General features: G+C 38.9%; 1 protein-coding gene across 1 annotated transcript in view; it reads right to left on the reverse strand.

Moving 5' to 3' along the window:
• CREB5 (cAMP responsive element binding protein 5) overlaps positions 1-26,203 on the reverse strand; it is a 261,919-nt gene that overhangs the window by 210,470 nt on the left and 25,246 nt on the right. The window contains exons 2-3 of the mRNA XM_061996946.1: positions 8,956-9,027; positions 5,819-5,912 (exon numbers count right to left, since the gene is read on the reverse strand). Of these exons, the coding sequence (XP_061852930.1) occupies positions 5,819-5,912; positions 8,956-9,009 (148 nt within the window). The 5' untranslated portion in view covers positions 9,010-9,027. The remainder of the gene's footprint in view (positions 1-5,818; positions 5,913-8,955; positions 9,028-26,203) is intronic.

Here is a 26,203-nt window from a genome sequence, read left to right on the forward strand (position 1 = left end):
ACCCACTGATTTCAGGACTTCAGGGCTACCAAGTCCAGTGGTCTTTCTTTGCTCCTGAGGCAACTATTTTGCCTCTGCAAAACAGCAGTTCTCCCTCAGAAGGAGGGCAAAGTAGTAGAAGATATTACTCTCACTCCACAGTAATTATTTTGCCTAGATTATGCAAGCCTTTCTGTTTTAATTTGGAACAATATCACAAAGGAGATCTTAGCATAAGTTACACATTCAGGTCTCCCAAAATTAATAAAATATTCCTAATTCTCAGCACTTAAAAATGCATTAATAGTTCCAACAGCTTGTGCCTGACCTCACTGTTCCCTGTTGGTACAAACAAAACTTTTGTTGCTATCACCAGCGCCCACAACTATTGCAGGCTCACTGAGAAAAGGGCTCTGATTTGTCGCACTTCAGAAACTGGATGTGCAAGACCCATCTGGACCAAAACTCAGACAGAGCTATTACCAGTCAGCATTCCTGCTGAGGACATGCGTTACTGTGGGAAGCTGTCAGCATGCATGCTGTTAGCCACAAAATCCAGGACTACAGTGGCCCAAACTGCATTTTGAACCAGGCAGCTTGGGATAAAGGCCTGTCTGTGTTAGCCCTAGGTATCTGGCTGTTATACTGACCAGCCATCCCAACCCAGTCCCATTGTTCAGTATGTAAAATCTTTCTAACCCCAACTGCTACCAGAACTAGTTTACTATGCTTTAAGGCATCTAGCTCTAGCCAATTGTTACTTTACAGATGAACCTGTGTCATCTGACAATCACTTAGGAAGTTATTTCCAATCTCACCTTTACCACCGGGTTGACATAACCTGTCAAGCTTCAAATTAGGCAATGAATATCTCATGCAGCCTGTTACTTAAGTGGCTAACCAGCCACTCTGATGACATAGTCATGGCTAGAATAGCTACAAGAAACAGCAAGCATAAATAAACTTCAAAAATGTAAGTGGACAACATAAAAGCCACAGAATAAGATTGAATGATCTTGCCTGTACAGATCCCAAGTCAACCTATTATATCTCATAGGAGAAGACTTCAGAAGCATTCAGCAATTACACTCTGATCACTCTGATATACTGAATATGTTTTTGTGCTGACCATTTTGAAAACCTGTCCTCACTGTGTGAAGTGATGCCTGATTCTCCAGAATAATTGAAAAATAAATTAATAAAGAGATCTCACTATTTACATATTATGTTTGGCTAAAGAAATTGTGTTGTTGTTTCGTTTTGAGTAGTGGGGGTCTTTTTCTAATTACTGAAATAGTCTTAGAAAGGATACTAGGTATAAATATATTGCTTTCAAAACCAGCATTTCAGAAGTGCCACATTAGCTTGCTACACAGAGAGTTTATTTGAAGGCATTTTGTAAAACTAGCCTGGCTCCTTGATGCACAAATGCAGAAATGAAAGTTTCAAATTTTAAATTTTAATTGGAGAACCAAAGGACAGCTACATGAAACATGTTTTCATTTCTGAAAAAAAAAAACCAAAACAGATTCAGTATGAGATATCATCAGTATTTGTCCAAAGTGTGTAACCTAATTCTTCATCTCTCTTAAAAAAAAAGTTTAGTCTGATGTACAGTAATAACAGGTATTTGGCTTGCTCAGCTGTGGGCGCTGTTGTTATGCTTACCCATGTTATACTTTTGTACAACGATAACAAAGGCAGCGTAATCAGGCTAGCACTGAAATGTGAAAGGCTGCCCATCAAGAAGCCATGAGAAAAGAGGAACATTCTGAGAAATTCAAGGTGTCTTCACTGATTTGGCAGGTTACTTCCCAAGTGCATCAAAATGCTCAAGGTCAAAACACCTCAAGCAGGTGCTAAAAGAGGAGGAAGAGGTGCAGCCCGTCATACCTGGCAGAACTGCCCTCACCTCCACCTCATCTCACTGAATAGTGCTACCAAAAACTTTACAGCACAAAGACTTACTGTTTAAAGCTCTGGTTGGACTTTCTGTGGGGGTACACATACTGGGTACAGCACACCTACAGTCTCTTCTGGTCATTCAAAACCTGACCAGTTGAATATTAGAAAACTTTTCATTATTTGCTGTCGCAAGGGACACAAAATCAAACAAGAAATCAAACAGCATTATTTTTCCTTATCAACAATCATTTTACACTCCACAAAATTCATGCCTAAACCTCCCTGTGTAAACCACAATGAGAAAAAAATTTAGACAACCAGGATACAGAAAATTACTTCACTGACACAGGCATTACGTGGGAAAAGCAATACATTTGTGCTACCTTTATTGCACATCCTTTTTCATCTGGAGGAAACTGTTTCTAACTCCACAGGAAGATTTACCAGTGGAAATCTAGAGGACTGGATTTCAGCAAATACAATCATGAAGAAACAAGGTTTCTATGTAGATAATCCTGGCCTCTTCTGCATCTGCTAGCAGCACTTTTGGAAGGACTCTCCCCTCTCCAGCAAGGGTAAGATATCACTCCTTCCCTTCCCAAATTTGTTACCACAGGAATTTCAGTGTCCTCAGCTCCCAAAGTTCAGTTCCACATGGACTTTAGTACTTACCTGGAGAGAACAATCTACCTCATGGACATGAATATTTTGGTGTTAAAACAAAAAAAGCTTTAACACACAACAAACTACAGGATTTCAAAGCAATGCAATGTTCAATTAGCACAACAGCAAATAGATTACATCTATTTTAGTCAGCCTCACTACAAAGTTTCCTGCAACAACAACTAGCGTGCAACACTTACACAAGATATTTTGTGTTATCTCAAACAGCTCTTTTTTGGCTAGGAAAGATGGAAATGGAAAGCATCAGTGATTTTCTACCCATATTAATATCAAGATTTTCTAACAAACAAAAATAAAACACATACATAAAAAGGAACAAACAATATTAATTTTAAAAGACAGGAAAAAAAGTTTGTAATGTCAATTATCCAACAAAAAATCACTTGCATTTTAATGAAACGTCTCTAGTAGACTTCTCCAACTATACAGTCAGAGAACCACTGCTATTTAGTGCATGTAGGTACCTGGAGTTTCTGAGTAGTTCAAGAGTCACTGGATTTAATAAAACTTGTTCTTTTTCAGCCAGCGTGAAATAAATGGAAGAAAATATAGTGGAGCTAACTGATAACAAAGCTCTTGGCTAAACTACCTGATAAACCTGCATAGCAACAATAGTTTAAATCAGGTCACAGAACCTTTTTATTAAAGACTGACCCCACCTACACAGTAATATATAACTTTACATCTAACAGAACTTTACCTTTCACTTAACAAATTGATCTTTCAGATCTCAGCACACATTTCACACAGGAAACAAGTTCCTACTTCCTAGTCATATTTTTTGTTTCCAACTTCCTCGTCATATTTCATTTTGTACCAATTGGTACAAGACTAAAAGCCCTTTCAGTTTCAGTGCCTATCTCCAATGGTCATTTATAGAAAACACACTTAGTGCATCTTCAATCTTACTGATACAAAACTGATCCCAGACTGGGGATTAGCTATCTCTGGAAAGAGAATAAGTAATTCTAATGGCTACCTGAAACCATACAGCCCCTTGTTTTGCATGACTAATTACTAATAATGAATGGATCAAATACAACGTATCAAAAGATAGTATCCAACATACCGGGGGAAAAAAAGGAGAAAGTCTAGACTTCTAGGCAGACTAATAAAAAGAGGAAAAAACCCCACCCCACACTAACACTGCACCTGGCTTATTAGAAGACAATTGTTGGCTGTAATTCTTTGAACCCACTGATGACAGAAACGAATTTTAAAAAGTAAAATAACTAAAAAAAATGTTTTTAAACTCAAACATACACACAAGGAGAACAGATTAAGACAAATGTCTCATAGAAGAGTCTGACTCTTTTCCCCATATATCATTATTTTTTTCATTATGAAATCTAAGAATAAAACACCTTAAACTTTAAGGTATTTAGATTTCCCCGGGGTTTAGGTGGGTAATGAAGCAACTATTTTTCAATGTCTCCCTGCAGAGAATAGATGATCTACGATGCTTCCAAACTAAGGATTGCAAAATGCCAAACAACTCCACCAAACGAACGCAAAAAGAAAAGTTGATACACAGCAGCACCAGGTTGCCAGGCCTTTACGGTCAGACACATTTGCCACAGTCTTTGAGAACACGTGCAGCCTTTTACTCTTTCATTACTACAGAGGATTGTCATACACAAAGGACAAAGAATAAATCCCTCAAAAGCAATTTTAGAGCCTTTCTGGCCACGAAATTATACTTAGTTGGCTAATTGCAGGTCATGGGGCCCCACTAGTGGTGATAGTGGCAGTAGCCACTTAAAGCTTTTTGCCTGGGAAAACAACCCCTCAGAAGGATTGGGACAGCTAAATCATAGAACTGACCATACATAAACATGACTACTGATGACAGAATATAATCCTTAGAAACTGCCTTTGAGCAAAAGTCTTGCCAAACAGAAAGTCATGACAAAAGCCAGCACTTTGACAGGATGAATGTGCACACAGCACAGATGTCTTCAAGCAGTTTCACTGCCAGAGGACATGGCCAAGTGCAAGAGCAGCAATTTCTCACTTGTGCTTGCAAACACAGGATTGTGTGGGCATAGCTGGCATGCAGGCACTTTACAAGACCTGCTCCTCAATGTGCTATGTACTGTTCCTTTCTACACTTAGTCACCTATGGCATTTTTCAAGTGTTAAGAGGAAAAGAAATTCTATTTGGAACAAGGTCTGTCTGATTTCTTGATGGTGCTTTGTCCCAACAAAACAAAATGCCTAAATCAAATATTTGCAAGCCATTGCTACTCAATTATGATTTTCATAAATATGGAAACAGTTTATCCATAAAAGAGTTACTCTGCTGCAGACTCTTTAATCATGATATATTTGCACCTAAAATGGCACAATTTACCTTGAAGAAGCCTATTCCAAAATATAAATATCAAATAATGGTTAACATACACATGTACACATTTATGTAATGGTTTTACTTCTACAATTACTTTGAAACCTGAAAAATCCTAAGGATATTATTCTTAATAATCTATTGTTATAGCCCAAGGAATTTACGATAGGAAAGGGAACAGGGGAGGAGAGAAGCAGTAACATTAAAGCTAGCATGAGCTTATTCACTACTTGAATGCCAGCAAGCCACCAATGTGCTTCAGACAAGAGTAGGAAAAAACTGCCTAAGAAAAAAGTATGTAAGAAACTAAAGGATGTAATTGCATATAATACCAAATAGCCTCTGTGTACGACAGTGAAAGTGCAGAGAGGTGGTTACCTTTAGGGGGAAAGAGTACTGGATATTACTCAATTAGTTTACCATTCTGGTTAAGGCTATTTACAGTGGGAAAGTCTCGAGTCACCAGAAAGGTGACTCATACAATGTGGTCTGTTACAGTTGCTGAAGTGAACCCATCAAACTTAAAATAGTGAGTCTTATAGTAACAGTACAAATGCACTTCATTAACACGTTCACTGTTGGGCTCTAAGGTGACGTGTGCTTAAGTGCCTATATTTCACTGGCATGTTGACACGGGAGTCAGCAATACAGCTGCCAGCATGTCTGAGGTTGAACAATTTCCCTCCTTCTCATGCCAAATCTGTGGGAAGGCATAAGAATGGCAGATACCTTATTGTCCAAAGATGTGCATTTTAGCTTATTTCATCTCTACTTGTCATTTAATTGGAGCTGGGGCTTTTAAAACCAATCTTAGAAGTATTTTGCCAGTAGCTTTCCAGTAGGAATCATGCTTTCAACATCATCTGAACAGTTATCTTGACTCTTGAATTTGTGTCTTCTTACCTGATAACATATTATCTGTTTTTATTGAAGGAAACTTCAAAGTCATTTCATGTTTGTGCCTGTGAATCATCAGATGATCCTCTGTTGGAAAACGCTGTCAGGCAAACACAGAGAAAGAAAGGAAGAGAAAATTTTAATTCTCTAATAAACTTTTGGCATTGGACAGAATTTAAAAAATGAGAGAAAGAAATGTATCCAGCTAGAAATGTGTCCAAATGGCACAGAAAGCAGAATATTTGAAAATGCAAGTGAGTATGAATAACAAGTAGCTGTACTCTACTTAGAAATGTATTTGCTGCAGTGTTCTCTGGGGTTGAAAACTGCAAGGTGTCACACATTTACTTGAAAAAAGCTGCAGACCAAGTTTTGGAATCTAAGGGTCTCAAATACATGTTCCAGCTACTACAGCCTCACAAGTCACCACGTGCCTGAGGATCTGCAGTAACTGCTGTTGTATATGCTCTTAGCCCACAGCAAATGCAAAATAATACAGCGTATCTTAAATCACTTTATTGGATTTTTCTAATTTTGTGTCTTTCTGCAATCTGTATCTGCTGAACAGCAATAAAAATGATCAAATAAGCCATCTTTTCCCAACTCAAAAGTATTCAGGCAAAATGCACCTTTAATTTTGGAAAATTCTGATACTTTGACCTGATTCAAAGAAGCAATGCAACGGTGCTCAGTATATAACAACTAATTATGACCTTTTATGATACTAAATTAAATTATTTTCCTTTGTCAAGCAGAGAAGGTGGAGACATGTGCTTTGTAAGAAACTAATCAGTGTGCTATTTTTGTTTTACAGTCTGATAACAGACTTCAACAAATAGCTTCTTTCAAATAAGACAAAGAAAAGACAAGCTTGAATGTTCAAGCACTTGTACACTTGAGCTCTAAAAGCAGACTGGTTCTGTCAAGTTTCTTTCACCAGTAGGCACATATATAGACCTTTGCTACAGACTACTGTAATAGTTTTAACAGGGTTATTTCTGGACTAGCAAAGGCCAAAGCAGTATCACCCAGGCTTGAGGGTGAAAAAAAAAAGTTATTAAAGCAGCTTTTTAAAGCAACAGGTACACAGGAAACTGTAAACACTGGCAACAATAGAGTTAAAGTGACTTAATATTTTCAACACTGTAGATTTTTGGCTAAGTGACTTTGCTTGTGGCTATAGTATAAATAGTGACAGTATGTTACACCTTCTGACAATCTCTCTAAGCCCGTAGACAAAGAAGCATAAATAATGGGAATGAATTCACAGGGGAAAAAAAGAATCCAAAGACCTTTTCATCACTGAAATCCCGATTCCTTGTTTATTTCTCTGAAAGAAATGTAGCACTAAAAAATTATGTTAAAAATTATGGAATTTATGAAAGATCTTGCTCAATGAAATTGTGAGGGGGAAAAAAAACCCACCATGTTTTTTTCTCATAGAAACGGATTTTCCTTCATAGACATAATGCTCTGTTTTCAGAGGGAAATCAGACAGCTTAAAAAGAACATGGGACAACAGAGAAGCTATTCCTCCAGCCAAGACTTCTCTGTCTTTTTTGCAAGTCTACTTTCTTCCTTCTGCAGAAGTTCAACTCACTCAGTCCTCAATACACATTCAAACGGGCCATACAGATGACAGTCCCCAGGCATCTTAGCTGGATAGCAGCACTACACTCTGCACTTCTGTCAAGCCCTCATTTACAATAAGCAAAGGTCATGTCTTGAAATGGGAAACAGAATGGGTTTTAAGACAATATCACATCTAAGTTGCTTGCTGTTCCAAACTGTAACAGCATATGACCAAACCTGCTCTCCGAATACCTAAATGAGTTTGTTTGGATCAGCTTCTCCTCCACGGAGGAAATTAATAGCTGACATGAAAACATTCAAGTCCACTGATTTGAGCAGAAGTTAGTTTTAAGATTCAACAAAAAGGTAGAAGAAATTACCTTAAAGCTCAGATACTTCTATTTCTGTGACAGAATGGTTAAAGTTTAACTCTGCTCACGAAGATCTGAACTAACAAATCCTAATTCAGAGGGACAAAGATGCATTCTGACATACATAGAAAAGCTTCCACTTAGTGAAACAGTAAAACTGCTCAGCCAGTTGTTAACCAGACCTCAGGCTTCTTCCCTTCTTTGTTTCAGCTCACGGCAAAATCAACACCTACACTCCAGTAGAAGTCACCCATCATTCCACCAAAAGAACCAAAAGGGTTGTAAAAACTCGCAACAAACAGTTAAAGCAGAGAAATAGTACTCTCATTAAGAAAGGAGGACTGTGGGAAATGGGTAAGCTAAATTACTTAAAACGGATGCATACAGGCAGCCTGTGGCAAAAGCCTAAAATATACCCTTTCCTGCAAATTTTACCCACAAACTCTTGCCACTAAACCGAATTAGCATCAGAAGCACCACATGTGGAACTTCCCTCATCAATGCAAAATCACCATCAAAAAAACCCATACCATAAATCTCAGTTCAGAATCTCAGCAGGTACAATCATTGACACTTCAGATTTTTTTAAGATCATTAAACACTTAATGTTACAGGTCAAATTATACCCTCAGAAGATAACCAGCAAGCAAGAAACCCAAATGTACATCCTGGGGCAGAATTTATCTACAGACCACATTTCGTACAAAGAATATTTAGTAGGAAGACGTCTTAAAGATTAGGAAAAAAAAAAAACAAAACAAAACACAAAACAACAAACCTAATATCACTGAATTTAAGTATTTAAAAAAATCAAGAGGGTTAACACATTGAATAGGAAATATTCCCCTATACATTAAAGCAGAAGACAGACAAACGTGTCTTGCCTTGTGTGTCCTCTCTTGCTACTCACTAAAGCAATCTGCAATACCTGGCTTGAAATGTCAGGCTCTGGGATGAGAGAAAGCACAGAAGCAGCTTGAGAAGCACTTTCACCAACTCACTTTTGACTGGCTGTTGCAGTTGCTTAAAATATTTTGTAATAGTATCTTGTGTGGTAAGGAGGGAATTGAGGGGGAGAAGAACTTAAAAAAAAAACAACACAAAAATTATTATTAGACAAGTGTTAATATATCAGGAGGCATTATACAAGCCAGAGCTAGTGCTGAGGACTCAATTAATATCACCGCTGACTCCACTCACCTGTGAGCAGCCTGGGGCACTGCAGACAAAAGGCCTCTCCTGCTCCAAGTTCATCTTTGATTCCTCATAAATCTACATGTTAAAAGGGGGAGGGGGAAAGAAAGGGAACCTATGAATATATACATTCTAAACTTCACACATACATGCAACATACAATCAACATTACTTGTGCTTTTATTTCAAACACGCAAAACAGACAAGAACAAAAGTTTCCTCCTCAGAGTATTAAATTCACTAATATTCAACAGGCTCCCTACAGTCTAAGTTCTTATTACTCCTTCCTGAGCACATATTTACTTTGAAGGAAGAAAAAAAAAAATCCATTAAGCTTTCACAGCAGAAATCTGCCTCAGAAAAAAAGCATATGTTCAGTGTTGTTATTAGATAAGACCGTGTCTGCTTAGAAATATCTCGATTAAAGGGTTTTTACCTTTCCTTTTTTAGTTCCTGCTGAAGAACATTAAAACCAGACGTCTAGGTTACTTCTAAGAAGAACCTACTTTTTGAAGTTCATCCATACGATTCAATACTAAGAACATAAATACATGCTCTCTAAACATACAAAGTAATTGTGCATCCTCATCCTTTAGGAGGTCAACTAGATCCTCAGGAGCCTGAGAAGTAAGTTCTGTCTAAAACTGAAGCTTCCCCATAGCATCTCCCATTCCTGTCAATTTCAATTAAAGGCTGGTAGGAGAGCTCCTGAGTCTTGAACAAAATTGACGAAGGAAACATTTGCCCTCAGAAGACAGTGATGCAGCTGATTTTGAGTCAATATTATGGCAGTGTCCCTGACCACCATCAACAAAAATAATGTTTTAGTAACATTTTAGGATATTAAAAAAACCCAAAACCACACTTTTTCCAGAAATGTTTTGAGCCTGTTGGTACAATTGGCATTACAAGTTAGACTACAGTAGCTGACCCTTCTTAAAGTGCAACATATGATTTCTGCTTACATCTCAAACCTCTTAAAATCCAGCCTCACTGGAGCCCCATTTAGACAAATACCAGAGTTGTGTTTGTGTTATTTCTTTTTCATAACACAAAGACAAATATCTGGGTGGAAAAGCAGACTTTAAAACTACAAAAATTTGCAGAAGGAGAAGTTCTAAAATTATTCATCCCTGCCACCATGTTTCCTGTCATCCGGAATATCTTTACCACACTTAAGACTTGTTGCTAGAAAAGCTTTATTTTCAGAAGAGTTGCTACCATTCCCTGCAAACAATAAATACACCATTAAACGGAATATTAGATAGACCTGTAACTCCAACAATTCTTTTTAATGCCTCAAGTTCTCAAAAAAAAAAAAAACCAACCCAAAACCAAAACTTCTGGATGATAAGTTATTAATTAAATTTCATTTGGGTGGACAGCATTAGCCTGACATGATATTTTCCTACTTGTGAACTTAAAGGGAAGCAAAAATCGTGGCAGTAGAGAATCCTTTAACCGACTCTCAGAAGCAGCACGCAGAAGTGCAGAATTTCTGGTTTTACTTGCCCTTCAACCACCACAAGGACACTACCCCTACAGGTGACAATTAGTATCAACTGATTTTCTTGAAGTGGACATTTCTACCAACACCTGGCCTGACACAATTGATTTATTGCACCAAACACAATCAGGTGTGAAGAATGATCTGAATTCAGGGCTAAGCTATCTATCTACACAAGGCTAAAACTGAAATAACTAAAATTGTATGTAATCTATTCCTTTAAGATTATTCACATCCTGTTTTGATTCAACTTACAGTTATGTTAAACTGAAATATGATACTCATAATCAGAAATGAAAGAGTATGTTCATATAGTGGCTTATACTAAAATAACTAAAGGTGTTAAATTACTTCTAATTTCAGTTATTTCGGTTCCAGACTGTGCATAGACAAGCTCTTCAGAGGTGAAGCAATAAAAATGCTCTGATTCATGCTACCCTGTCTGAAAGAAACAAGCAACAGAGAGATAACTGACTGAACAAACTCCCACAAAAACAAAACCAAAACTTTCAGCTAAGTTTGATTTTTAAATCCACCTCTACTTATAGGATGTGACCCTGGGATGTTTTCTTTCCTAAAGACTCTTTCACAGAAAGAAAAGAAAAAAAATAAAGCTACATGTGGATAATGAAAGGCTTTATCTGATATCTCAATTACTTCTGAAACTGAAGCACTGCCAAAGGTTTCTGTTACCCCTTTCTCCCCTCCTCAGGGGAGAGTGACAACTGCATTTTCAATAGCGGAACAACAGATGAGACTGAGTTAAAGAAAACAAGAGAGCAACAATTCTGGTCCCAGGCGTCCAAGTGAATTTCAAAACATTACCAGGAATTATTTGGGATTTGTTTTCTTGTTGAGTATTCTTAGTCTAAGACTTCCCTCCCCACTCTGAGCTTGAGCTTTAGTCCCTAAATCCATCAGCACATACCCTGATAACAATTAAATGATTCACAAGGTTATCTAGATAGAAATGCATGGACTAAGCACCAAAATAACATACTCAATGAGGATTTGAATCCTGACTGTGTGGATAGAGTCTGGAAAAACACGGACTTCGGTTTTTTTCCTCAGTACTTTGAAAAGGTGTCATATTCAAAGTGTGGTTGTTTACCACAAATGTACAAGCAACTGTTGGTTCCCATGAGAATCACTCTTTGCAGATAGTAATCCTTAAAAAAAAAAAAAAGTAATAATCCTGAATGGTTACATCACGTGTGCCCTCCAGGATAGAGTCTAGCATAACTTGACCCATATAACATGATACCAGATAGTACAATGCCCTCAAGACAAACTGTACTGTGCAAAATTTGTATTTATATGTGATGCTATCACCATAGTTGAGACTGTAGTACTACTGACTCTCTTAAAATAATAAATGAGTGAAAGAAGCTGCCTATTGCCTCCAATTTTTGAGAAGGTGTCCGATGCTTGGCTTTCTTACAGTAATAATTCAAGTTTTATGCATGAATGTTGACCAGAAATGAGCAGCTGAAATCTGGGCTGTGTGAACCTCTTGCATCCCTCATTCCCGCTGAACTCTGTAAGACCTGCAGACGCACAAGCAATGTCCAAGTCCAAGTTTGCAGCAGGATGCGAGCTCTCAGCAATAGAAGTGTTTTGCTTGTGCACAGCACAATTTGCATGGCACTCTTTTCAAGATGCAGGCATGCAACTCACATCCTCCAGTTCAGGATGCAGAATCGTATACAATCTCTGTCACACAGTCCACAGGGCTCGTGCATGTTGCTGGGCTGCATAAACCCGTGCTTTCTTTTTCAAAAGTGTGTGTAGAGGGTTCCAGGAAATAACACAACTCATGGCAACATTTCGATTTCACCTAATAAAAATAAATCAGAGCAACCTTTCCATCTGAATTAAGGTGCTTATTAACCTTTTGTATCTTAAAAATTCAGGTTACACTCATGCACCTTTCACAGTACTACATCTTCCTCACGTGTGTTAATTGCAACAATTATATCAGACAAATCTATGATGACTAAAAAGTTAAAAATTGCACAGGTCTGTATTTTTTACTTCTGTTATCAATACCTTAATTTATTGCAACTTTGTGACCTCTTTGAAGAAACAAACAAGGATTTTAAATATAAGCAAGGACTAATACTGATATGTCAGCATTAGTTCTGATATTATTAACAACAGGCATGAGTGCATTATCCAGCAGAAAAGGAGGCTGAATTTTAATAGACATGTTAACAACATCTGTCAGCATTTACTGCCCTATTGTGACCACATAAAGAGCCTTATTGGCAGAATGTGTAAGTGAGGAAATCTGCTACACTGTTGTAGCCTGCCATTCTCCTGAAATATCACTTTGCTTAGGAGAAGTTAAGGTATTCCAATTATAAAAATAAATAAACAAAATACAGAAGAAACAGAAAGACTCCTCCAAGCCATGTCACATGAAAAAGAGACAAGTTCTGCAGCAAGCCAGATTTTCTTCCATTACTTGATTTCTGCGTGAGATACCTCTAAACATTTTTTATTGTAATTAATAAAATTTAAGCCCACAGTGAAGAATGAAAGAACATAACAAAGAAATATAAAGCAAACAAAAAAACCAAACTGACCCTTAGGACACAGTGACAAACCACATTCCCTCTCAGCAGCATCAGAGGGAAGTACCCCATGTCCTCAGGCTCCTCAAGGAGGTTTTGCAGAGTCCCACGAGCACCCTTTCTGAATCAGAAAAATAGTTCTAACATCTAACACCAAGAAAGCATGCTCTTTTCTGTCTCTCTCCCCCTTTCTTAAACTCAGCAGTAATCTTACTGCTATACTGGTAAAAACATCAAGGAGGCTTGTTTCCTGTTTCAATGTTATTCTTGAAGTGGGCTGCAGTAAGAATCTGATTTTCATTGGACTATTATTATTTGCAGCTGTGTGACCTTTTTAACCTTCTTTTAAAAAGTGACATTTCAGCCTTCAACCTCTAGCTGTCTAAATGTTACAGGGTTTTCAGTCCTCTGATTAACAGTGAAAAAGGACCGATGGGGAGATGTATACAATGTGTCTAATACAGGTCAGTGCACCCATCCTGTCATTTGCACAAGTGAGTAATTACAGTCTTATAAGTAACCTGTTTGTTGAAATTAATCACCTGGGCACATGCTTGCAAGACAGGTTTCTTCAGTTTGGTATAACCAAGGTCACTAAGATTTTCAAATACAAGCACAAAATACACAGTCACTAGCATCAGCAGCAGTATGCAGAGACATGAGCAATAAATGAAATATCACCTATTTTTTAGGGTTACAGTCACAATGTATAAAAATTGAAAGAAGATATGATTATGCTGCACTTGTGAATATTAAAGAACTCCGTTGGTGTATGCAGCATTTCAAACTGCCAGTCGCAAGTATTCAGTGTAGTATTCACAGGTAAATACAGTGTTATTACAGATTATAGAATCATAGAATGGTAGGGGTTGGAAGGGACCTTTAGAGATCATCTAGTCCAATGCCCCTGCAGAAGCAGGTTCACCTAGATCAGGTTGCACAGGAACATGTCCCGGCGGGTCTTGAAGGCCTCCAAGGAAGGAGACTCCACAACCCCTCTGGGCAGCCTGTTCCACTGCTCCCTCACCCTCACAGTGAAATAGTTTTTTCTTGTGTTTAAGTGGAATTTTTTGTGTTCCAGCTTCATCCCATTACCCCTTGTCCTGTTGCTAGCTACTATAGAAAAAAGGGATGTCCCAATCTCCTGACACCCACACTTCAGATATTTATAAATGTTAATAAGATCACCCCTCAATCGCCTCAAGATGTTGCTTTTGGAAGTGTAGTACATGAAGGGTTAATGACTACGGTTGTTCCCAATATATCCTTGTATGAGCAAAGCCAATTTTAAGTATCATTGCTCTGCAACAGTGCATGGTGGTTTTTGTCAGCATGAGCTTCTCAGTGGAAGTGCTTGTTTTCTGCAACCAGCATCATGCTTTCCACATGCACACATACAGGGCTCATTATCATGGCCCTGCCTGCTTCAGCTGCTACAACGAAGAGTCTGTCAGCCTTTCCATTAGAAATCCCCTTGTTTCAGGATTAAAGCATTTCCAAATGGTTCTGGATGCTGGAAAGCAATTTGTGTCTGGAGTCCCCAAGAAGGACTTTAATATGATTCACATTTGAGCTGAGGCTGAAGCCCTCACTGATACTCCAGTGAATTTTTATTCCGTTTATGACATTTAATGTGGAAAAACACTCAGCTTCGGCCTTTATTCATTTGCTTTAAAAGAAGAGAGCCCCCATAAATCTTTAGGCAGAGCCGAGTGCTCTCAAAAAGCGGTTGATGTGTGAATTGCCCCAACAGCAAGCAGCCTTCAGCCCCTTCCTTGTGGCTGGCAGCACTGCCGCCCAGCAGTGAGCACACACCTTCCCATGTGGAATGGGGGGTACATCACTACTAGTTAGCCCCTTGCCACCTGCAAAGTTGCTGGCCACTGGTATGTATCAGGGTCATAATTTCTGAATGGAGTACCAAAAAAGTTTTTGTTTCACACTTCCAACCACCCTAGTTGTTTTCAAACTGAATAGTAGTTGTCTGAACAAAATCCAGCACTGGGAAGGCCCCCCAAGAGTTCGAAGGTTTTTTCCCCCATATGTCTCTTCCAGGTATATCCATTCACCTCCAAACCAGGTAAGGGAGATGCTTCCCCACTCAGTGTTGGCCACAAAAAACACCCGTTTCTCTTATGAAGGAAAACAAAATAGCTGCCGACTGACTTTCTTTTGCTTACGCGGAGCTCATTTCTTCTCAAGAGAGAACTGGGGATAACTAAACAAGAAGAGGCAAAGATAACAAATTCCAAAAGGGAACAAGAACAAAGCCTGAAAAGTCAGGAATTAAGAAGGGGAAAAATAAGAGGAAGAAGAATCTGTAAGGGGATGGGGGCAAGGAACCACCAGTGGAAATAAAAAAAGAGAAATAGAATGAAAGTGAGGGCTGGAGGACTGGGCTGAGGAAGAAGAAGGAAGTAAAAGGATACCTCTGAAAAGGAAACTCAAAATATAAAGCAGATGACCTGCTCTACTGCCTTCCCCCACAATAGCAACATGAGAGCTCAACACTGTATGCGATCCATGCACGGTAAGAGTATTTGGTAGAGGGCATAATTTGTCCTCTACACTGCATGAGCTATATCTCCATTCCAGTGAACGTGTACAAGTCTAAATGTTTACTCTGTTAGGCTCTCTGCTTCATTATAGGAGACTCATCGTGGATTCACTTGGTATAGAGCAAAAAGATTCGCTGTTTTGCAGGACACCATGAGGTTACTAAGCACAGGCAACAGAAGACAAAAAAAGGAAACAGAGAACAGAAGTAGAGAGAGAATTCTAAAAAAAACCAAACCAAAACAACACAAAACCAAATACAAAGCACTTAGCACTTCGGAAAACAGCTCATGAAAGTTATCTCAGCACAGAAATATTCTATAGTAGAAAACAGATATTTATAGGGAAAGATGGCTATTACTTCAGTTATGCAAAAACACTTTGAGGAATATGTGGTTATTTTGCACTCTACAATTGGGCAAACAGGGACAGCCTGACCTGGAAGTGTCCCAGGCTTGTGGTTCTGCAACTGTCCTCCACTGATGGCATTTTCAGAACAAGCCTAATACCTGCTCCCCCTAGTTACAAGTCTGAAATGACACGAGACTAGATTAACCTTGCTGAGAGCACAGAGGTTTGCTCAGCAGAACATGCAGCAGCAGCACAAGCTGTAGTGCTATAACCACAAAGACTAGCAATGCAAGGAAAAAGCACTATTCAACAATGAACATTTGGCACACCAGCATTTCTTCATTTTTCCTATGTGCAATTTTCTGCTAGTTTTTCAGTGCTGTGAATTCAATAGCTAGCCCAGCCCTACTTAAGTAAAACCAGTATCTGAGTCTATGAACTTAACATGCCAAATGTTAGGGAGAATATGAAGTGTCTATGGGTAGCCAAATAGCATCAGAATTTCATGGTTATCTCAACATGAAAAAATATTGTCCTTACTCTGTACCATCAGGCATTCGATTTAAGTGGTCATGGTAAAAGGCTAAGTGAGGAAGGAAGGAAGGAAGGAAGGAAGGAAGGAAGGAAGGAAGGAAGGAAGGAAGGAAGGAAGGTAGGAACAGACTGTGTTAAGGCAGGATTCAAACAGATGCTTTAAACTGTCTGCTACAAAAGGACTCTCTGCTATCTCAAAAGCTTCAACACTCAGACTTCTTTGATTGAATGCATGTAAGTGGCAATAGTATCTGCCCTTACTTAAGCCACTGCCCATCTCACAAATTGTTCTGGAGAAAAGCAGGTGGGAGAACTGTAGAACAACTGCAGGAATACAAATGACAGGAATCTGCTTCAAGAGACAGCCACTAATAGCTAGCATTTTAAAGAAAAAACATATTTGTTCTGTTCTTTATGAGCAAGTCTTGGCTTCTCCCTTGTTTGGGGGACAGTCCCTTGAGGCATAGAATACACACACAGAAGTTAAAACCACCATTAGCTGAAATCAATATTTACTACCAAACTCCTGAAAGATTTAAAGGAGAAAATACATGCAGAGCATGTCATTCCAGGCTCTTACAGTCATTATTAACATGAATCTCAGAGCACCCCCTCTCACTGATAATTTTTAGGGGGTTATACACTTAACAGTGCTACAGTGCAATATTTTATGCCTAACAAGTCACAAATAACATAAGAACAGTCTGCTTAATATTTTATCTACAGTTATTTTCCAGGCAAAGCAATAAAAAAGAAGATGTTTAGCCTGTCAGACAATCTGCCCTAATATTCACTCATCTCCCAAGGGTTAATACTGATGATTAAGTGAGGTGGGTCCTCTGTCATCTACAAACCCCTTAACAAACACCCATTCAACCCCTTCACAAACAAACCCATTTCCAGGGTTGTAGATGTCACCATGCTTCACATCAGTGGTTCCTATGCCAAGAGTATTATTGTGGGTGTATGAAAGAAAAACAAAGTCTTTAGATTATCTTTGCAAGTTAAGGTGATTCATCATGATTATTCCTGTGAAATAAAAAAAAAAAAAACCCACAAATAAAAAAAAAACAAATGAAAACAAACCCCCAAAAAAACCCCAAAACACCAAATGTACTTCAAGGAAAAAATTCAAGCATTATGCACCAGAGAAGGTGTACAGGAAGCCTGCAAAGGGCAGAAAAGGCAACTGCAACTGCGGTGAGAGACGAAGCCCATGAAGCAGAGGGTGTCAATGATGAACTCCCAGTAACATCTGGCAAATAAGCTAATCTTTTGGGACTTTCCAGTGTTGGCAGATAAGTGTGTTGTCCATCCTTTCAAAGGCTGACCTCATTTCTATCCTTGGGTTAATGGCATGCAAAGCTCTCTGCTACACTTAGTCTTTTCACTCCTCCCTCCCACCACCCAGCAGTTATTATTAAACACTGAACAACTTTGCCTATTGTTGTAGTTTGCATACAATTTAATTAAGAGTTTTCCCTCCAGGAATAATATTGACTGAAGGTTTTGAAGGGTTGTTTTAAGTGTACTGTAACTGCAGTATGCTAATTGCTTTGGTTTACGATACACAAATAGATAAAAGAATTCACCTACCTTGCATGCAAATAAACACTTGGATTTCCAAAGGGAAGGAATTGAAAAAAAGAAAGGATAAAAGATATCCTGGGGGAAACAACAACACAAGGCTGCTTAGTTGACTTTCATACCAGAAGCAGTTAGGGGCTTTAACACAAGCTTTGAAACTTATGCCAGCCCAAATTTTCCTTCTGGTCTATTATATAAAATAATTCCTAAACCAGAACTCTGCAAACCAACTTTATATATTTTATGGATACAACTCTGCAATTCTGTATATTTTAAATAATCTTAAATTAAGGTAAATCTCACTTTTTACTTTCTTTTAATAGTTAATGTGCAAGTCAGCTTAAGACTTTCATTACACAGAAAAATGAGGCCATTAATAACTCAGCTACAAGCCATGAATTATTAACTTTCACCAATTTTTAATTACAATTTTAAAGGGGTTTTTTTTTTTGGTATTGTGGACTCTCTTCTAAATGACAAAAAAACTCCTGAATCGAGCCTTCAATCTTCAGTGTTCTTAGTATAAGACAAAATCCTCTCAGCTAACAAATCTCTGCTGAGAACACTGGCAGCCCGCACATCCCCTTAGGCAGTACTCAGCATTAGACATTAAAAACTAAAACCTGTTCTTTTCAGCCCTGACAAATCAAGGGCAGACTGATTTTCAGCACTTTAAACTTTGTATGTTCAAAGCTATTGTCAATCTCCAATACATACACCTTATCTTCAGAGATTTTCTCACCATCATACAAGTTTTACTAATAGCAACTTAACAACCTATTTCATTTAAGTTTTAGTTGGATTTGGCATATCCATATGTTTTTTAGGAACAAACACATGGAGGCAGCCTATTGTTAAAATTCCTTCATTAAAATAAGAGGGTTTGAGTTCTGGAACCAGGTTAAAAAGCTGTTTCCAAATCACTCTTACTATTTGCACTGAATATAGCACAGGGCAACTGGACTTTAAAAGGGCCATATGCAAGCAAAGCAGTAAGCAAGGATTTTCTTGAACTAACTCGTAACTTAAAAAAAAAAATTATACACTCAGAAGCTGCAGATATTAAAACAAGAGGTCCATATTTTGATGGTCCACTTGCACATTACAACTAGCATCTTCTGGAGATTTTTGTCAGACTGGAGGCTTTCATCTTATCAAACCAGTTAAAACTATGGGCCAGAAGAACAATTTGCAAACATTAATGAGAGCTGGGGCATAGGGGGAGGGTGTGTATTTTGGGTAGTTTGGTTTCAGGCTCCTGGACACAGCTGAAGCAACTGCAGTAATCACGGGACATGGCCAGTGCAGGTGTCATGAACAAATGATGCCCTGCTGCAGGCAGATATAAAAACATCAGGAAAGGCAAGTGATGCCTGGGATAGTCAGGCTCAACAGGGAAGCTCCCTCCTTTCCCCCATTACACAGGCCAGCAGCAATGCTGAAAAGTCCCTCAGAAGACTGAAGGATTCCATCCAGACAGTGTCAGAGTGGAGGCTGAGGACTGTCTGCCCTGGTAATTCAGGTATCTGACTTCAAAAGAGCACAGGATGGCCCACAAACTGCTTGGGAGACATCTAAACCAAAACAAAATAAAACTACCCAAGCCATTTTGTGCTGTTCTCCCTGCTCTCCTGTAGATCCCCCAGCTTGGCGCTGGCATCCTCCTCCACCCTGGACGCATCCATAACCTATGGGTCAAGCATTTCAATCACTAAAGGACTGGACCCAAGAGAGAGGCTAACTTTGATGAGAGTCCAACACAGATCTTCAAAGAGTTTTATTAAATATATGCCTGTTCTGTGCACATAAGCAGGGATCCCTGCCTTCCCGGCAACTCAAGAGTGCTCCAGTGGTGAGGGCTAGAGGCCTCCTCCAGCTCTCAGCACTAACACCCACCCTGCAAGAAGGTTTGTTACATGCTAGAGGCAAACAAAACTCTGCCTCCTTCTCAGTATTTCAGAACAGCAGTCCAAACATTAGTATCTCAGAAGAGCTGCAGCGTAGACAAGAATGTTCCAATACCTGGGCTGAAGCTGCTCTGTCTGCCCTGCTCCCTGGCTGGGGAAAGGGATGGGTCCTGTCCCAGACACCCACAGGAGCCCTATGTGGTTCAAGCCCCCAAGGAGTCTCCAAGCCCCCTGGCCTGACATACAGCTTCCCTGGTGGTCTCTGTTGGAGAGTTAAACAGTCCAAGACACATGTGGGGAGGCTGCTCAGCTGCTGGTCCCCTGGGCGCGCTCCTATGCCAAAGCAGTCTTAGTTTGGACCCAGGACTCTGCAACAAACCCACACAGGTATAGCTTGTGCACTTCCATATAAACAGAGCTCAAGCTCCACCTCAAGGAATGAGAGAACTGAGATGCAGAAGTAAAGGGACATAAATGCAGTCCTTGCCCCACTGCCACTTGACATGCAGGGGACATCTGACATGGGTTGCCACTGTGTTCTTGATCAAGAGAGCTGCTGCAAAGCAAGCTGCTACCACTGGTTGGGCATGGAGATGAGTCTGCTTTCCAGAATCAACTGACACAGCACCAGTTATAGAACAGTCATTAGACAAATGCACATGTAAAATATGGGAAACAGTCCCAACAGCTGATAGATAGCAGAGAGATCTGCTTGGCAGGCACTGAAGGTGGCCCTTCTCTACAGGAGCAAATGTGCCTGTTTGTGCATGTGCATGTGAAACTGGGGTAGGTGTGAGTGTGCAAAGGGATGTTTCTTTCCCTCCTAAAGGGCTACAAGCACCTCTCAGCAACATAAAAGACCTCAGAACTCTTCTCAAAAGATTGCTGTATCCCATTAAAAAAATCTGCCTTCTGGCTGATGGATTATTGCCTCCGTTAAGGAGGCAGTATGTCAAAATGAAACAATTCCCAGCCAGTGAGTAGCCACAAATTTCTGGCAGTGACCAATCCACAACTACAATCAAGAATATTAAAAGCCCACACATATGAAAAAAGATTCTTTTTCCTAAAAAGAAAGAGTCAAAGTAAGGAGTAATTCTCCATAGGCTGTACATTCACAATCTGTGAACAACTCCCAGCAACTTATAACATGCTGCAAGTGCAAAGCGGTGAAATTCAAACATCTCTAAAAACCACAGATTTGTAACTTGCGCTTATGTAAATACACAGCTTTCAACCCTCAGCCATCCTGGCCATAGTTCTTCTGGGAAAAATGAAAAAATCTTGGCTGAGATTTTCAAGAACAAGTGGTGATACTGTGTGCCTCCAGTTTTTAGGTGTCCAATCAGAAATACTTTAAAAGGCTTCATTTTCAACTCATGCTGCACACACCCTCTGCAAATCATATCCCTTGAGGGAACGTTTATCTTTAAAAGTAAGCAAATAAGAAAAGGCCAGACACATACATATTATTTTGTTTCATTCTTCTCTTAGTTAAGACAAGAGGCTTCATATAGACAAGAAACTAAAGAGCACATATTTAAAGACTGATTTTTTTCTACAGGGTTTAATTATACTCCAAATCATAAGTGCAAGGATCTTTAAGTATGTTGAATCTGTAGTTTCATGTAAAAAATCCTAACTTAGATCTATCCCAAGTCATGTAAAGTCAGTGCCAAAGCTGGGAAATAAACTTGTATATATTTATAGTTACAATATACTAAACTACATGATCATTAGTTTGGGATTGGACTGCAATAGACTGATCTGGCTTTTTGCATTTTTAATTAATATAATTTATCTCATTTTGAACTAGGGTGCACAGAGCCATGAATAATGCATTCTCTGTATGAGAAGTTAAAATAGAATTAAAAAAAATAAAAAGTTTTCTCGACATATAATTGCCTCAGTTTCTAAAAAGAGAATTTCATGTATAGGCTGTTCTTATGGTCCAGCAAGCACACAAATGCAATTCCTTTGTCCGCTCCTTGCAGGAACAGATCATTGAGATTTGTACCAGGACAACAAAAAAAAAACCCCTTATTATAAAAGTAAACAGAACATAAGCATTAACATTCCCTAATAATATAGATACTATAACCCACTACACAAAAATCCCCTAAAGGTCATAGTCTTTTCAAGCAGAATCACTAACCTTATTGTCATATATATATGTCCGTACAGCAAAAAAGCAATGGATGTCTCATGTCATCAGACCAGATCTGTCTATCCATTAGTGTATCTATGCTTTAGTGGTAACATAATCAAAAAATAAAGGTGTAACTGGTGACAGAATTCCTGTGAATGCAGATTTTACAGATAAGTAATATCAGTGACTGCACCCGATAAACAGATTACAAATGTGAGCTTCAGTGTCTGGAACTGCAGAGACTTTTGTGCTGTCTGCCTCCGATCAGACACCTGAGGAGGGTCAGGAGTTCTTCTCAGAAAGCTGCAGGATACTTCTCTCCAAGTATACATTAGCAATATGAAGGCCATTAGGTCTATATGCTCTAGCTGTCATAATTTTGTATGACACATCATCCAATATTTTTATAAATAAGGCTGGGTTTTCTTCACAGAGATATTTATATGAACACTTTTGGATATTGACTAAAACTTTTGCATTTATCGGTGCCACAAATAGCTTTTTGAATATTAATATTGCTTGATTTTCTTTCAGGATAGTTAGTGGCAATTATAAATAGATGCTATTATCTTTTCATGTGTCCAAATGGAGAAAGAAAATGCTTAACATCCACTTTGGTTGGATCATCCAAATAATATGGTCCTTTGCAAAATTCTGTGGAACAGAAAAAGTTTGGAGATCGCCAAGAACATATGCAACTATTATGAAGCCTCCTTCCAAGGACTACCACCCACCTCCTCTAGCAGATTCCTATGCTACACCTTCCTACTTCTCCCCTCGTGTTCCTCTTTCTTACATACTGTCTTGCTCTGACATGAAGCGGCCTTTGATCTTGGACCATTCCTTTTGCATTTACACGGGTATTTATTATTATGCATTTTTACATTACTTCATAGCATGCATAGATTTGTGGTACACAACATCATATGAACATTTGATTGTCACTCTGTTAATAAAAAAATAGGTCCTCCTTTGAGGTGCTTTGAAACTACACCAACATCTTTGGTATTGTCTTGGCTGAGATGTAGACCTAAGAAGTTGGCTCCTTTCTGTGGGCAACAGTAAGCAAAGAAGCAATAAAATATTTCTGCTCATGAAAGAACATACTGGCTAACCAATCAATCTAAAATGCAAAGCTTTCTCTTGCTGTCATTTCACAAATGCCAAAAAACACATGTTGAGGTACAGGCCGCATCTTCTATTTGAAGTTAACCTGGAAAAAAATTCACAGAGCATTACCTAGGCTGTAACAAAGACAAAATTGCAGAGGTAAATATCTTGAAAGCATATGTCTTTTCAATTAATTGTTTATGAGAAATATTCAAAGGTTTATTGCTTCCATCCTCAATGTTTTAGCTAGACTCTACATTTTTCTTTATGTATTTTGACCTTAGATGTACAAGGGTGCAAATCACTTTGGTAGGTGAATATCAAAACAAAAGAATTTACAAAGAATTTTAAGTCATTGTACTCCTTCACACCAACAAGAACTTAAGTTCTCTCCATCCTCTTTTCTTAAAGTCTTTCTCTGGCAACCTCATTCCCATTCTCCTAGTTTCCTACTGAAAAAGGAAATAGAAAAGAAAGTGAAATGACAGTGAAAAAATATTTTGGGGAGTGCATTTGTGTGACAGAGTTCAGGGGACAATTATGGAAATATTTTACTTTCATCCTCAATGCAGTCTCTAGGGAATTTAATAAGTCTAGATAGGCTCTTCTGTTCATGCACGATACACAAGTTGACATGGCAATTTTAGTAAGCTCATCACAATTTCCTGACAGAGAATGCAGCCCTGAGACGCAACCAGTGAAACCTCATACTAATGAACATCCCAATTTCAAGATGTTAGAGAGATCAAGCCCATTTCACTATTGGATATGACTGTATTTGGGGGACAAGCAAAGAAAATCAGACTACATTTATGCTGCAAAAGATTGCTTCTTTCCTCCATCCCTTTTCACAAAGCCTGTATAGCTTGTGCTTTTTGATGGAGGACTTTAATTGTGTGATAAATCATAGTTGGTAAAACAGTTACTTCTAATTTAAATCAAATCCCTTTTGGAGAACTTTCCCAGGACAGTTCTGCCTGCAGATCTCCAGCAAGCAAGCCTGTATAGCAAGACTAGTTCAGGCACTTGCTGATAGAACATGAACATGAATACGTATATCCACCATGGACTGTGATTTTACAGCGACTTTTAAAGAAGTCCAGCAAGAATATTGCAAGATTATTCATTTTGGCGTGTGAAAATCCCTTTGGTGTTTGCCAGTTAATAAGGATGAAAGAAAAAAAAAAAAGAGAAAAAGAGACCAGAACATGGGAAAAAAAAAATTATAGGCCTGCATAGGGAGCCTTGAAGGAACGTGGACTGAACACCCTTTGAAGTGCCCAATTCTAACATGAGATCACATAAGAATTTTTTAAAGCAATAAAAGTGAAGCCTCAGAAACAAGTGTAAGTTACAGCCTGAAGTGCTTTATCACAGCTTCATGAACCCTCTTCCATAAACTGTAGTTATTTTGAAAATTTATTTACTTCAAGGCAAAAATGGAATTGATTGTGGGGAGATGAAAGGGAGGGATCTATGGTTTCCCAGAGGTGTGCTGATAAATAAGGTCTGCATCTTATGGCATCAAAATCATTACAGGAGAAATACAAATGCCAGTGCCTTATGTGCTTCTTCAACAAAACTCATGCCCTCTGCAGAGAAAATACTTTAACAACCTGCCTGTAAGTGTGTAAAATCACTAAGTCTGTTGCATCAAAAAGTTATCCCTAAGCTAATGATACAACTCTCCTGTGTCACACAAAATACCTGAGCTGATTCTGAGGCAACGTGCCTGTTTAGACAGCATGATGCAGAACTGGGCTGAGACAACTAACTCACATCGTGGAAATAATATCAGCACAACATTGCTTTTGAACTAATCAATCAGCCATGTCTTTCAGTGGGGCTAACTAATCCACACACAAACTCTGCTGATGTGGATAGGCCCCTTGCAGATAGAAATTTGCCATCCATACTAAGCTGAGTGGCTTCTGTATGATGAACACATAATCAACTTGACTTTAAGCATCCTCAGCATTTCTATCTCAGTCAATCATCGCAGACTTCCTTCCTAATCAGTGGAGAGAAACAGGGACATGAACAGTATCCACTTGATGTAGACATCCAGATCAGGAAGAGCAACCAGGAGCTAGAATTGTCAATTTCTCCCTACCAACTCTGAAAGAAGCCTGGAGGATTAGCTCAGGCAACATGTAGATGCTTGTATGTGGTCAGAAAAACCCATTCCTCCACACTCAAATTACCACAGCTTTCTGAGCTAGGACCATGCTGGCTGCTTGCCTGTGCCCTTAAATCTATGGATGGCAGCACACTGAAAAAAAACCCCACATAACACTGTTGCTATTCTCATTCCTAAAGCAGAAATTAGAGAGAAAGTGAAAGATTAAAAAAGTGTCCAAGACGTATCACTTCTTTTTTCTTTTTTTTTTTTAATCCAGATGATGTTTTGCTGCCACCAGAGCAGAAGGCTGGCTCCAGCCTCCACACTTCTCTTCATGTGGCACCTCCCGCCCTGGGACCTGCTGGAATTAGCAAGAGGAAATATTCCACACTATCCCAAGGGAAAGGAGTGCTTCATATTGCACACACTGACCCTCTTGATCACATAAGAATAACTCTCTGGCTGAGTACATGCAGACCTTCCTTAGGCAGAAGACAACTGTGATGTGGGACCCCAGGCAGGGCAGGGTATCTCATGCTATGTGGGCAATCCAGCACAGATTGTCTAAATGTGTTTTCTCATCCTTTATTCCCCAAACTCCATCTATGTTCAGATAATAGCTGTAAAAGATGGCACTTTAAATTTTGGTTGAGCTTGTATGCTGTCGCATACAGAAGTTACACTTCTGAACACTTAATTTTTATTTCCGGCCTCATGGTTTGACTGCCACCAGGTTCTTTAAGACCCAAATTCTGTACCCTATAAATGAAACTATTTGTTATATAGTAATCAGCATGAGCTTTAGAAAGAAATACAGCTAGGCAGGTGAAGGAGAGAAATTGTTCTTCTCAGAGA

This window comes from Colius striatus, chromosome 5 (genome assembly GCF_028858725.1).
Source record: "Colius striatus isolate bColStr4 chromosome 5, bColStr4.1.hap1, whole genome shotgun sequence".
Classification (NCBI taxonomy): domain Eukaryota; kingdom Metazoa; phylum Chordata; class Aves; order Coliiformes; family Coliidae; genus Colius; species Colius striatus.